Source organism: Chrysemys picta, chromosome 1 (assembly GCF_011386835.1).
Source record: "Chrysemys picta bellii isolate R12L10 chromosome 1, ASM1138683v2, whole genome shotgun sequence".
Lineage (NCBI taxonomy): Eukaryota > Metazoa > Chordata > Testudines > Emydidae > Chrysemys > Chrysemys picta.
Genome location: NC_088791.1, coordinates 245,633,618 through 245,646,735, shown reverse-complemented (window position 1 = coordinate 245,646,735; position 13,118 = coordinate 245,633,618). Strand labels below are relative to the sequence as shown.

At 36.4% G+C, this 13,118-nt stretch overlaps 1 protein-coding gene across 8 annotated transcripts in view; it reads left to right on the top strand.

Moving 5' to 3' along the window:
* Window positions 1-13,118, top strand: part of ATP11A (ATPase phospholipid transporting 11A) — a 231,951-nt gene that overhangs the window by 200,004 nt on the left and 18,829 nt on the right. For all 8 annotated transcript variants that reach the window (XM_065581014.1, XM_065581016.1, XM_065581018.1 and 5 more), the window contains 3 exons: window positions 3,904-4,039; window positions 9,950-10,015; window positions 11,190-11,293. In XM_065581014.1, the coding sequence (XP_065437086.1) occupies window positions 3,904-4,039; window positions 9,950-10,015; window positions 11,190-11,293 (306 nt within the window). The remainder of the gene's footprint in view (window positions 1-3,903; window positions 4,040-9,949; window positions 10,016-11,189; window positions 11,294-13,118) is intronic.

Genomic DNA, 13,118 nt, shown 5'->3' with positions numbered 1-13,118 from the left:
AAATATTTTGGAAATGACCAGATGTATATAGCATACTATGGCTGTCAATTAATTGCAGTTAACTCATGCAATTAACTCAAAAAATTAATCGTGATTAATCGCAGTTTTAATTGCACCGTTAAACAACAGACTACCAATTGAAATTTATTAAATATTCTAGATGTTTTTCTATCTTTTCAAATATATTGATTTCAATTACAACGCAAAGTATACACTGCTCACTTTATATTATTTTTATTACAAATATTTCCACTGTAAAAATGATAAACAAAAGAAACAGTATTTTTCAATTCACCTCATACAATACTGTAATGCAATCCTTTTATTGTGAAAGTGCAACTTACAAATGTAGATATTTTTTGTTACGTAACTGCACTCAAAAACAAAACTGTAAAACTTTAGAGCCTACGAGTCCACTCGGTCCTACTTCTCGTTCAGCCAATCGCTAAGACAAACAAGTTTGTTTACATTTACGGGAGATAATGCTGCCCACTTCTTATTTATAATGTCACCAGAAAGTGAGAACAAGCGTTCACATGGCACTTTTGTAGCCGGCATTGCAAGGTATCTACATGCCAGATATGCTAAACATTCGTATGCCCCTTTATGCTTCGGCCACCATTCCAGAGGACATGCTTCCATGCTGATGACGCTCATTAAAAAAATAATGCGTTAATTAAATTTGTGACGAACTCCTTGGGGGAGAATTGTATGTCTCCTGTTCTGTTTTACCGCATTCTGCCATATAGTTCATGTTATAGTTGTCTTGGATGATGATTCAGCACATGTTCATTTTAAGAACACTTTCACTGCAGATGTTACAAAATGCAAAGTAGATACCCATGTGAGATTGCTAAAAATAGCTACAGCACTGGACCCAAGGTTTAAGAATCTGAAGTGCCTTCCAAAATCTGAGAGGGATGAGGTGTAGAGCATGCTTTCAGAAGTCTTAAAAGAGCAGCACTCTAATGCGGAAACTACGGAACCCGAACCACCAAAAAAGAAAATCAACCTTCTGCTGGTGACATTTGACTCTAATGATGAAAATGAACATGCATTGGTCCACACTACTTTGGATTGTTATCGAGCAGAACCTGTCATCAGCATGGACGCATGTCCTCTGGAATGGTGCTTGAAGCATGAAGGGAATCTTCAGCACATCTGGCACGTAAATGTCTTGTGACGCCAGCTACAACAATGCCATGTGAACACCTGTTCTCATTTTCAGACAACATTGTGAATAAGAAGCGGGCAGCGTTATCTCCTGCAAATGTAAACAAACTTGTTTGAGCAATTGGCTGCACAAGAAGTAGGACTGAGTGGACTTGTAGGCTCTAAAGTTTTACATTGTTTTATATTTGAATGCAGTTATTTTTTGTACATAATTCTACATTTGTAAGTTCAATTTTCATGATAAAGAGATTGCACTACAGTAGTTGTATTAGGTGAATTGAAAAATACTAATTCTTTTGTTTTTTACAGTGCAAATATTTTTAATAAAAATAAATATAAAGTGAACACTGTACACTTTGTATTCTGTGTTTTAATTGAAATCAATATATTTGAAAATGTGGAAAACATCCACAAATATTTAAATAAATGGTATTCTATTATTGTTTAACAGTGCGATTTAGTTGCAATGAATATTTTTAATCATGTGACAGTCCTTATATATATATATATATATATATATATATATATATATATATATATCAATCAATAGCTGGATAAACTCTATAGATTATGTACAGTCTTAGACAGAAGTTCAGAATTATAGTAGAAAATTATTGCCCTACAGAGTGAAAAAAATGTATTCATTTAGTATTGTTTAATGCCTCCATCTGTGGAGGACAGCAGATTCCTAGAAACAAAACACACTATATATCTATGTATAGTATTTTCTTTGGAGGGGAAAGAGAGACTGAAAGCTGCAGTTTCTCCCTCCTTTTTCCTTAAATCTTTTCTTTGCTGGATCTAATTCCATCAGAGAGTTCCTTGTTTCTTGCAGAGGTGAGTGGTGTTGGTATAGTCAAAGATATCTTTTATGCAGCAACATGTTTTTCAAAATAGACACCATGTGAACAAGTTTCATTGAAGCCCCATAAGTATATTGTTGCTGCTTGTTAATACCTCAAGCCTGCTTGCAATCTGCCATAGTGTTTCCCTGAAACATCCATCAGTTTTACATGACCCAAGATCCTTTCGCAGGGAAACCAAAATAGTCAACAGCGAAATGTTGGCTGGTTTGCAGGACAATAATGCTAAAACTATTTTAGATTACTCTTTGCTGCCAGTTGGATGACTATCTCTGCCAATAAACTGCATTTGGCAGTTCACATTAGGATGAGTGCCTGGTTTGGATTGCTGTAGCTGCAAAACCAGTGCCTTATTTTAAGAGTAATCGTAGATGCCCAAAGCATAAACTTGAAAAGTGTGATATGGCTCCAGGTATTTATTTCACAGTTGGGTGAACTCTTAGATCCTAGGGGTAATATTACATACTGCTATTGAAAACTCCATTTTTATTATACCTTACAATTTAAAAAAAATGTAAATGCTCGTTTTGGAGAGTGACATTTTTGTTTGGCTTTTGAGAGCATAGCATATTTAATGCCCACTGATCTTCTGAACTTATTTTGTCAGTCAATAGCACAAAATTATTGTAGGCCACATGAGATATGATGCTATTTTAGCCATTTATAGTGATGTATTTTTTTTTAAATTGCTCTTAAATGAATGGGGTAATTTACTCACAATGAAAAATAATTTAAGACAGTCCTGAGCCCAGTTTTTTTTTTAAAGGTATTTGGGTGAAAATATTGATTGATATGATCAGTGTTGGAAAGGGAGACCGTGTATAAGTGCTTTTGTTTCCAAGTACTGTTTAGATCTTTATAATTCACATTTTTCATTTCAGTTTTGCTCTGACCCATTTTATGATAGGCCATGTCCCAATTTTCCATGTATGAGAATTAAACCAGTACCATTCAGATTCATATGTACTGGGGAAAATTTACTATAGCCAAACACTTTTGTCCAGCAAACTATCAATCACATTTTCTAAAGGAAAGCATTCTAGTAATACTCTTTATGTTAATATACTCTTCGATTCTGGTAAGCATGACTGCACCTATGTTGCTAACATTCCATATTGTAGTAATAAGTTTCCGCCTGGAAAAGAAAGCAAAGTCTCCAGAGACCTCTAGTGTTTCAATTTATTACATATCTTTTTAGGTCATCACTGTGCACAGCACTTTACAAAACTTGTACTTTAAACATGTCCCATCCCTGAAGAGATTGAAATCTAACTTGGACTGGTACAGTACAAATACAGAATTTACCATCAGAGTGGGAAATGGTAGAATTATAGTCAACGAGTAGTGGAGGAGACTAGACAAAAGTCGTAGATCTTATGGAGAGAGATGAATGTGGAGCTGGTAGACCAGGGGTAGGTAATCTATGGCACGCGTGCCAAAGGCGGCACGCGAGCTGATTTTCAGTGGCACTCACACGGCCCAGGTCCTGGCCACTGGTCCGGAGGGCTCTGAATTTTAATTTAATTTTAAATGAAGCTTCTTAAACATTTTAAAAACCTTAATTTACTTTACATCCAATAATAGTTTAGTCATGTATTATAGACTTATAGAAAGACACCTTCTAAAAACGTTAAAATGTATTACTGGCACGTGAAACCTTAAATTAGAGTGAATAAATGAAGGCTCGGCACACCACTTCTGAAAGGTTGCCGACCCCTGTGGTAGACACTTGTCACGTGGGAAATGTCTAACTGTGTTCCAAATACAATATTTTAAATATTTCTTCTCACAAAATAATTTGTTGAGTTCATATTTCTTGGATCTTTTTAGCATGCCAGTCTGAGTGCATATGTCTTGTTTTATTCAGGGATATTACCAAGAATGCTCTTCTGCGCTGGCGTGTATTTATTTATTGGACATTCTTGGGACTGTTTGATGCTGTGGTATTTTTTTTTGGTGCCTATTTCTTGTTTGACAACACAACTGTGACCAGCAATGGACAGGTTAGTATTTAGTTTGATCAAAGTTAGACTTGGGAAATGAAGAAATTGTAACTTTTAAAATCCCAAATGTTCAATTATCATTTACATAGGCGTCATTCATTAAAAATAACCAACTACTGTCATAAAGGCTTCCTGTAGAGATAACTGTTTTATGGGTGGCAGTGAGATAGGAGTGATATGTAACACTGTTTTTAACAGAAACAGAATTATATAGCTAAAATATCATGTATCAGTAATCAGCATGTGGCTGCATGCTGATTGGGGGTGGGGGGTGGGGGAGGGAGTTTATAACCTGAACTCGAAATATCCGGTAAGAATTTGCTATTTCATAATTAACACCTACTTCATCAATATATATTGATAATTTGACTCCTTTAATTCATTTGCGCATATTTTTAAAAGATAGATGCCTGAATATCCTTGTGATGGGCACCATGCAAGAGCCTAAATAGAACAGACTAGAATTACATGTTTAACATTTATATATTTTACGTCATTTAAGACCTTCTGTTTCTACTTCTGGTACAATGACATGAATATAAATTTTTAAGGACCTTTTGCATTTTAGTTATTTACACATTAACATTTTTTGGTCTATTTTATTTGTGTCCTGCTTTTTTTTTCTTTTTTGCTACTTGCTTCTCTTCCTAACCTCAGCTAATGACAACCAACACTCATATGGTAAGACTATTGTGGTTTTGTCATGATGTGCATTGCCTCTTTCCCTGTTCTTGAACTAAAGAACAGTTAAAATATTTCCTACAAATATTTTCATGACTTCTGTCCTTTTATAGAAATATTAGCAGTTGCTGCCTTTTTAGTTTCTTTAAAAATTGTTACAGCCAGGGAGTTGTATTAGAAAGACCATACATTTTTGAAACTATTAATTTTCTGCTTTCCTTTGCATTTTGTTGTGTTTTCATCAGTGCTTCCCACTCAGCTCTTTTGTCTTATTGAAAATCTCAACTCTAGGCGATTTATAATATCTAACATTTCCACAACTTTAGAAAAGATTCACTGAATGACTGTGAGAATACAACTGTGTAATTTTTTTACCCAATTTTAAGTGAAACATATCTGTCCAGAAATGTCAGATGTAATTCTATGTTTACTAGAGAAGTAATATTTGAGTAGAATGGATATTGTGACATCATTGAATGTAATAAACTAAACCACTGTGTGAGAAAAGACAGGAATCTTCTCTTTAAGTTTGCCTGTCCATTGAAAGAATTACCTTTGGCAGTGCAGTATGCTACAGTAGTTCTGTTTCTCCTGTTATTATGTTTTCAATCTGAGGTTGAAAACTCTGTGTAATTTCAATTTTTTGGTACTCATAAAATTCTCTTTCACAGCTGTGGGAGTCGCATAGCCTCTTGTTGTTGCCAGATGCATTGATTCAGAGTCCATCTTTAATCTTTTAGTTGAGTCTTCTTGTGTAGATGAACCAGTTTGGTTTTTAACCATGTTCCCAAATCACATTAAAGCCTCATCCCAAAATGTTCAAAGTTGGGTGCTTAAAGTTATGGACCCATAGTAATGTTTAGGTACCTAAATAAGTAGCCTAATGACACAGGTGCTGAGTATCCAGAGTTCCATTTGAAGTCAGAATTTAAGGGAAGTTCAGCACCTTTTGAAACTCTGACCTTTTATTTCAGTGTTAAGCATGGATTTTGGGTGTCTGAAAATGTTGGCTGTCAGGGATAAGTAATCATCTGAAACGTGGACATCCACCTCAACTCTAAACAATGATTGAGTGTCCAATATGTGCTAACGGCCTCACAAAAGCAAGCTTTGAATGGCTTACAATATCAGTTCAGTATCTCACAAGTCAGAGTCAAAAACAAGTGAAGGGGTGAGGAGAGACAAGTGTGACAGTCTCATGAAGCTACACTAGATGATCCACCTTAGGTTCCAAGTTGTTAAAATGGACAACTCCTAGGTTATTGCATCAAGAGGGTATTCTTTTTTTTCCAGCTTTTTACCCCAAATCTCCACTGCCGTCAGGCTAGTAAAAATGTGAGGCAAGCTAATGTCTTTTACTGTGGTGAAAAACTCCATTGTGACAGGCCAGAGCATGACATGACATTCAGCTTAAAAATAAATCACAAACCCAAAGCATCTAACTTTATTTAGAAATCTTATTGAAGGTCCACTACAATCTCTAAAGTGATATACTGTTAGAATTTTGGGTTCCTTTATCACCCATCGTCTTTCATTTCTCTTGGCCAGCTGACCGCAAAATGGCTGGCCCAGAGCAATTGCCTGACAAGCAAAATTTGGGTGCCCAAGATCTGTCAATAATAATATAGTAGTCAATTTACTACAGCAGTGCCTAGATGTCCCAACTGAATTGTGGACCCCATTGTGTTAGACACTGTACCAACATAGAGTAGAGATGTTCCCCAAAGAGCTTGCAATCTAAACAGAGAAGGCAAAGAGTAAGGAAAGGAATGCAACATAGAAGCAGAGTGATCGCAGGTGGTAAATGTCATATAACTTTCACAGTGTGTTTTGTGTGTGCTTGATTTGGTGTTTTGTTGTAGGATTTTTTTAAATTGTATTATTGGAGTTGGAAAAGTGGGGGGAAGGCAGGAGGGAGGCTGGGTTAATAGGAGCAAGGGTGTGGGAAAGCCAAAAGAAGGGAATAGGGACATTGAAAGAAAAGAGGAGAAGAAGAGATGGGAGAGGTAGGAGGGAAAGTTGGAGAGGAACATGGAGAACAGGGACAATGAGGTCAGAAGCAGAATGAAAGTGAGGGCGAAGAGGGTAGGAGCATATCATAGTAAATCAGCAAACAAAACACAATACCCAGAATTTCAAGTAAAATGTTCACCATCTGGGTTTGCTTTTACTGGGAATCCCACAAAGTCTGCTAATTACTTGACGATCTAATTGCTGGAAGAAAGTCAGCATGTCTTGGCATGACCCCCAAGTCCTGAACAAATCAACTAAGTAGTGGGTTTCAGAGTCCAGCCTAGCCTCTCTAATCAAGAAGTGAACTGAATTTTTCAGAAGTGGCACACACAATATAGTACAGCCATGACCGTGGCCATATCAAAATCAACTTGATTACCAAAACAAAACCTCAGTAAATCAAAATCCTTCAGGTTGTACAGGTAAGAAGATTAAATGCAGAAGGTCTGACTAGTGAATAAAAGGTTTCTCACAGGTTTATATAAAGAAATTAGATGGATGTGAAAGTCCTGATTATGGAGGAACAATCACTTTAATATTTCAATCCTTCATTGGTTTAATGTTTCTTAGTCTTAAACACCATACACAGATAAATTTGGGATGAACTGTTGAAATGTATTGAATGTAAAAATACCAAGAAATAAAGAATACAGCAGCATGTGATCTTCGTTTCAATGGAATTAACTTAAGCTAAATGAGAAATCAACACTGTGGGATAATATATGGTTGAAGAAGGTATCCTTTCTAACTGAGATTCAGAATTTGATATTGGGTATGATGAAGTTTGAGTCCTGGTCTATGTAAAATGAGTTGACGGTGTCTGTTTACTTTCTCGTGGAGAGTTGTCCACATCACAGAAACTACTAGCACAGTTGGCACTGAGGCACCCTTGCTGGAAGCTTCAGTGGAGAGACAAAGGATCACCATGTGAAAAAGGGAAGCTGCCATCCCTGGAGGTGACACCATGTGTTGTCCACCCTTCAGATCAGTACTAAATCAAATTGAGTGAGCTTTCACAGCTTCATATGCTCTATTGTTTATGGGACATCAGTCTCTAAGGATAGTAATTTACACTTTACATCAACACTAATAATAATTTCTGCAGAGAGCCTACTAGTCTGGAGTAAATGTGGTGAACGTCAAGGCCTGGGCAACTCCACACCTTTCTCCTCAACATGCAGTTGAGGAAGTCCACCAGATCAAAGTATGGCTGGAAGGAAAGACCCTTTCTATCTGACTGTGTGCTCCTTCTGGTTTCTGCTCTGGTGCCTCTCATGTGGAACAGATTGCCTGCCTGATATCTGCTCCGGAAGTTGCCCAAAATCTTGTGGTATCTCTCTTCCCATTTGGTTTAGGATGAAGATCCAATGAGGTATAAGGGGCTGGCCAGGCCGGGCCTGTTCCAGTTTCTGCAACACTCCATGCACAGTTTCAGTCCTGCTGTTATCACGATAGCTGTAGGAGTATTATTGCAATAGTCCTTGTCTCATTGTGAAGTAAAGATGACAGGGACTGGTGGGGGGCATGTTGCTGGTAAAGAGGACTTTGCTGGGCACCAAAAGCCTAGCAACCAACTCTGGAGAAGAGCTACAAACAAACAATGTAGCGAGAAGCAGCCCAGATTCCAAACTGGTGGTTTCCTTCACAGGAAATCAATTTAAAAGACGCACCAAAATCTCTGTTAAACAAAATAGAAAACCTGGGATATTTTATCATAATACATATTGTTCAGTCTATTAAAGTACATTATTTCAAGATGTATTTACCATAACTATAATTTCTGATAGTAGCTCAGATACCATGGTGGGGGCGATCTTATGAAAACCTAGAGATAAATAACTGAGTAGTGAATATACATAATACTATGGATTTGACAGAATATTATTAATAATCCTATTATGTTACAGTAGTATGTAGAGGCCCAACTGAGATTGGGGCTTCATTGTACTAGATAAAAAACTTACTTAGAAAGTCTCTACCTTGCATAATTTATAATACAAAAGGTCTTTATTTCTCTTGGTGTAAAAGCCAAACTTATTTTGGTTTGTTGGTGGTGGTTTTGTTTTGTTTTGTTTTGTTTTGTTTTGTTTTAAAGCTCTATGTTAAAGTTGGTATCTGAAATAAATGATTTATAGTATGTCTGAAGTTTACATTAAGTAACACCTAATCTCTATTACAAATACTAGTATGTGGAAAATATACATGCCACTTCTGTGTCTTGTTTTAATAAGGCAGAAGTCATATTTATCAATTGCAATACAATTCTATCCTAGTATAAAATAGCATATTTTTCATAAATCTTGGAAATGGAATGACGTGGAAAGAAATTGTAGCTCATGTAATCTTTGCATGTCTGTCCTTTCCTCATGCAACCAACCAGCAGCCTCTGGTGCAGCATGCTGGAAGTCTACTGTCACTGCATTTGAATAAGAAACTTCAGCTCATCTGCTCCTGAGCTGTATGCTGTCTCTTACTGAGTAAGCAGCAGCTGCTCCCTTGTGTTTTGTCTGTGTTCATCTCTCAGGTCCCCTTCACATCATTTTCCAATTCTCTTCTCTGTGCCATCTATCTGAAGAATCTCAAGAGCATGAGATACTTCAGATATTGCATCATTATCACAGCTTTTAAAATGGATATATGTGTAGGTGTTAAAAGGTATTATGTTGATATCCTGAACCATAAATATTGTATGCTACATAAAACAATGTTCATTTAGAGTAGTTGAGGTGATTTTATTTCAAGGTGCATGTAGTGAGGAATCAAAGGGAAAAATCTAGTATCAACTACTCCAAAGGTATTTAAAAAAAAAAATCAGTGAAGTTTAAACATACCTACATTTCTGTGATGGATATCCTATTCTCAAGGATATCCTTGTCCTGTTACCAACCTGATGCATTCATCAATCTCCATGAAGACATATGACTCTAAGAACTAGAGAGGAGGGAGGCAGAAAGATGGCAGTTGAGAAGACTCTGAAAATATCATCAATGCTCTCCTGGGAAACAGCGCAGTGACACACTAACTGTGCTGCAGTTTTTCTTTACACAAAGAAAAGTACCAATGAGCTTTGGGCTGAGTGTTCTGATTATGTGTATGTGTGCAGTCTGAAATGTGTGCGCACGAGCAAAATAAACTGATATCCAAATAGTTTGTTCTAAATGGATCGTGATACAATGAAGTACATTACCTATAATGACTTTTGACCCTTTTTTATAGATGTTTGGAAACTGGACCTTTGGAACACTGGTGTTTACTGTGCTAGTATTTACAGTTACATTGAAGGTAAGATATTCTATATTGATATTTCATCTACTGAGCCTCTTTGGGATCCCCATCAATAACTATAGTTGTCCCCTATCCTGTTTACTAAAACCAACTTTCCCCACATGGTATTTTGACTATAATCCTTCTACTTACGGAGAACTAAACACAGTTTCCTTTGGAGCTTGTTGATTCTGCTCCTGTCCAGAGCTGTTGGCATGTGAAGCTATAAAAAACTTGGTACATTGATTGAATCTGTGCAGGGTTACTGGCAGCTCAAGAGTGAAGGATTTAGCTGGAGTTCCAAAGTTGGATCTTGACATGATATCACAATGTTACCAATGAATTGCCAGATTTTTCCTATTTGTGGTTTGGTTTGGTTTTTTAAGTTCAGCTTTTTAGGTTGGTATGGTGATGTATCCCTTTTCAGATGCCCTATCAAAGTTGGTTTATGTTTAAATATACTGATTTCTTACATATTCTGTATACTGAAATGGAAATTTCTGTACAGAAATGCACATATGCTTATATTTTGCTTGGATTCCTTTTACGTGACTTTTTAGCCAGGATATTCAAAATAGCTGGTTTTACTGAGTTCATTGTTGGAATACTTTCCCCAGTAGATTTTCACTGTCAAAAGAGAGAAGCGTTGGGAGTTCATGACTTATATTTCTATCATTCGATAAGTACAGCCTATTAGATTAAAAGAGAGCATCAATAATGAGCATCACTATGTAATTATTTGTTTATTATAAGGGGGGAGAGAATTCTTTTAATGGTTGAAGCAGTTTATAATTGCCAATTTTCAGTAATTATATACGTAAGTTTGTAACTGATATAAACTAAGACAGTTACAGCCTAATTATAAAGAGGAACAAGAGGGAGGACGGTGAAACAATCGTCTGGGGCTGCGCTAGTAATATCTCAATGTTATAATTTCCTAATGAATAGTCAAGCCTTTGTCATGACATATACTAGATCTCAATACAGAATACAAAGATTAGTACTTAGGTATGGGAACTTTCTTAACTATGGTAGAAATAGAAAGGTATCATTGTTCCCTACAGTTCTGCATAGAGTTCTCAGGTTAATTCTTTAAATAGTTGATTGATTTTCTTTGTACCTCATCTCCTGTTGAGTCTTTTATCACTTCTAAAAAATAATATAAACACCAAGATGACCTGTTTTCTTTCAGCTTGCACTAGATACACACTACTGGACATGGATAAACCACTTTGTGATCTGGGGATCGCTGCTGTTCTACGTTATCTTTTCCCTCCTCTGGGGAGGAATTATCTGGTAGGAACCTAGTGTGAATTGTATTGCAAATGTTATTTTCACAAGCATAAAATAAGTTTATATATTCAATTTTTTTCAAATAAAATTCATTTCAGCTTTTATCTGTACTATAATTTACAATATGAGTTACCAACTTAAACATGTCAGTCATAGCGATTAATGAATAGTTGGCTTTTCTTTAGGTTAATAGCTGCTAAAAATGTTCTTAAAGAAGAGAAGAGTAATAGCACACAAACTAAGTCAGTAAGCACCTGAGTTTCTGGTTGTTCTATTGTTTTAAGAAACCAAAAACTCTATTTTTAATAAAAGCTTAAGTACATATTGAAGAGGTCCCCTATTGTACTAATATACATACAGTACATTTTCTACTCATTTGTAAAATTGAGTTCATTTTAAAAGGTAAGGAGTTATGTTGAATTTCAGACACTAGCTAAATGTGTTAGTGAGTACTACATTTGTTATGATAGCTAAATATTCCTGCTATTCACCAGATGCAAATAACATTTTAGTAAATGTTTTTCCTTTCCACCTTCTTTTCTTAAAATATATATATTATTATTGCAGAATTTGTGCACCACCTACTGCTACTTTTGTTACCTTATTTGTGTATTTTTATGAATACATTATGGCAAGGTTTAATATCCACCCCGGCAAGGAAAATGGAAAGGAAAATTGATATTACAAAACTATTGGATGTATATAGGAGAGAATGTTTGTCAAGAGACTTGTCTGGTTTCATGCTTTTGGCTGCAAACAGAGTAGAAAGGCATATGGCTTTAGATTAAATACATTTTTTAAAAATAGCTATAAAATGGCTTAAGTTTTATCCACATTTAAATTTTAACAGGATTAAATCAGTTTTATATAATTGAAAAATCACTATCAACTTAATTACATTATTAAAGTTTGTGGGGAGGAGACTAAACGTGCATGTTATAAATATCTTGATTCTCATTCTCCACCTACATACTTCCCATGGGATTCCCATGTCCAATGAACTTTTGACTACTTTCTGGACGGGAGACCTTTGTCATTTATCTCCAACACATGCACATTCTGACCCTCTTATTCTTTTGGTATCTTAATTGAGTGAGCCAGCTGGTTCCCCTCGCAATCTATAAATGGAGAAAGGAACTGTTGCTAGTTTGCATCTTGCATACCAATTTGGGGCTGGGAAGGGAGGTCTGCTCTCCTCTCCCCCCAGATCAGGAAGAATCTTCTGGGAGGCAGCCTATCCATTTCTCATTTCTGCAACAGCAGGACTCAAGGTTCCTGCTGACCCTGTTCCTCCCTTTTGAACTGGGTCTATATGACTGAGGTTCCCCATGTTAATGACCTGGATTTAGAAATAGAAAGCAAATTTGCAGATGATACAAAGCTGGGAGGGGGGTTGCCAACACTTTGGAGGATAGAGCTAAAATTCAGAGGGATCTTGATAAATTGAAGAACTGGGCAATAGACAACAAAATTAAATTAAAAAAAGAAATGTAAGGTGCTACACTTTGGGAAGAAAAAACAAATGCAGAATGGGGGATAACTGGCTTGGCAGCAGCACTGCTGAGAAGGATCTGGGAGTTGTGGTGGATCACAACATCAACATAAGTCAGCAATGTGTTGCTGTTGCGAAAAAAGCAAATGCAATTTTAGATTGCATTAACAGAGACATAGATTCATAGATTCTAGGACTGGAAGGGACCTCGAGAAGTCATCGAGTCCAGTCCCCTGCCCTCATGGCAGGACCAAATACTGTCTAGACCATCCCTGATAGACATTTATCTAACCTACTCTTAAATATCTCCAGAGATGGAGATTCCACAACCTCCCT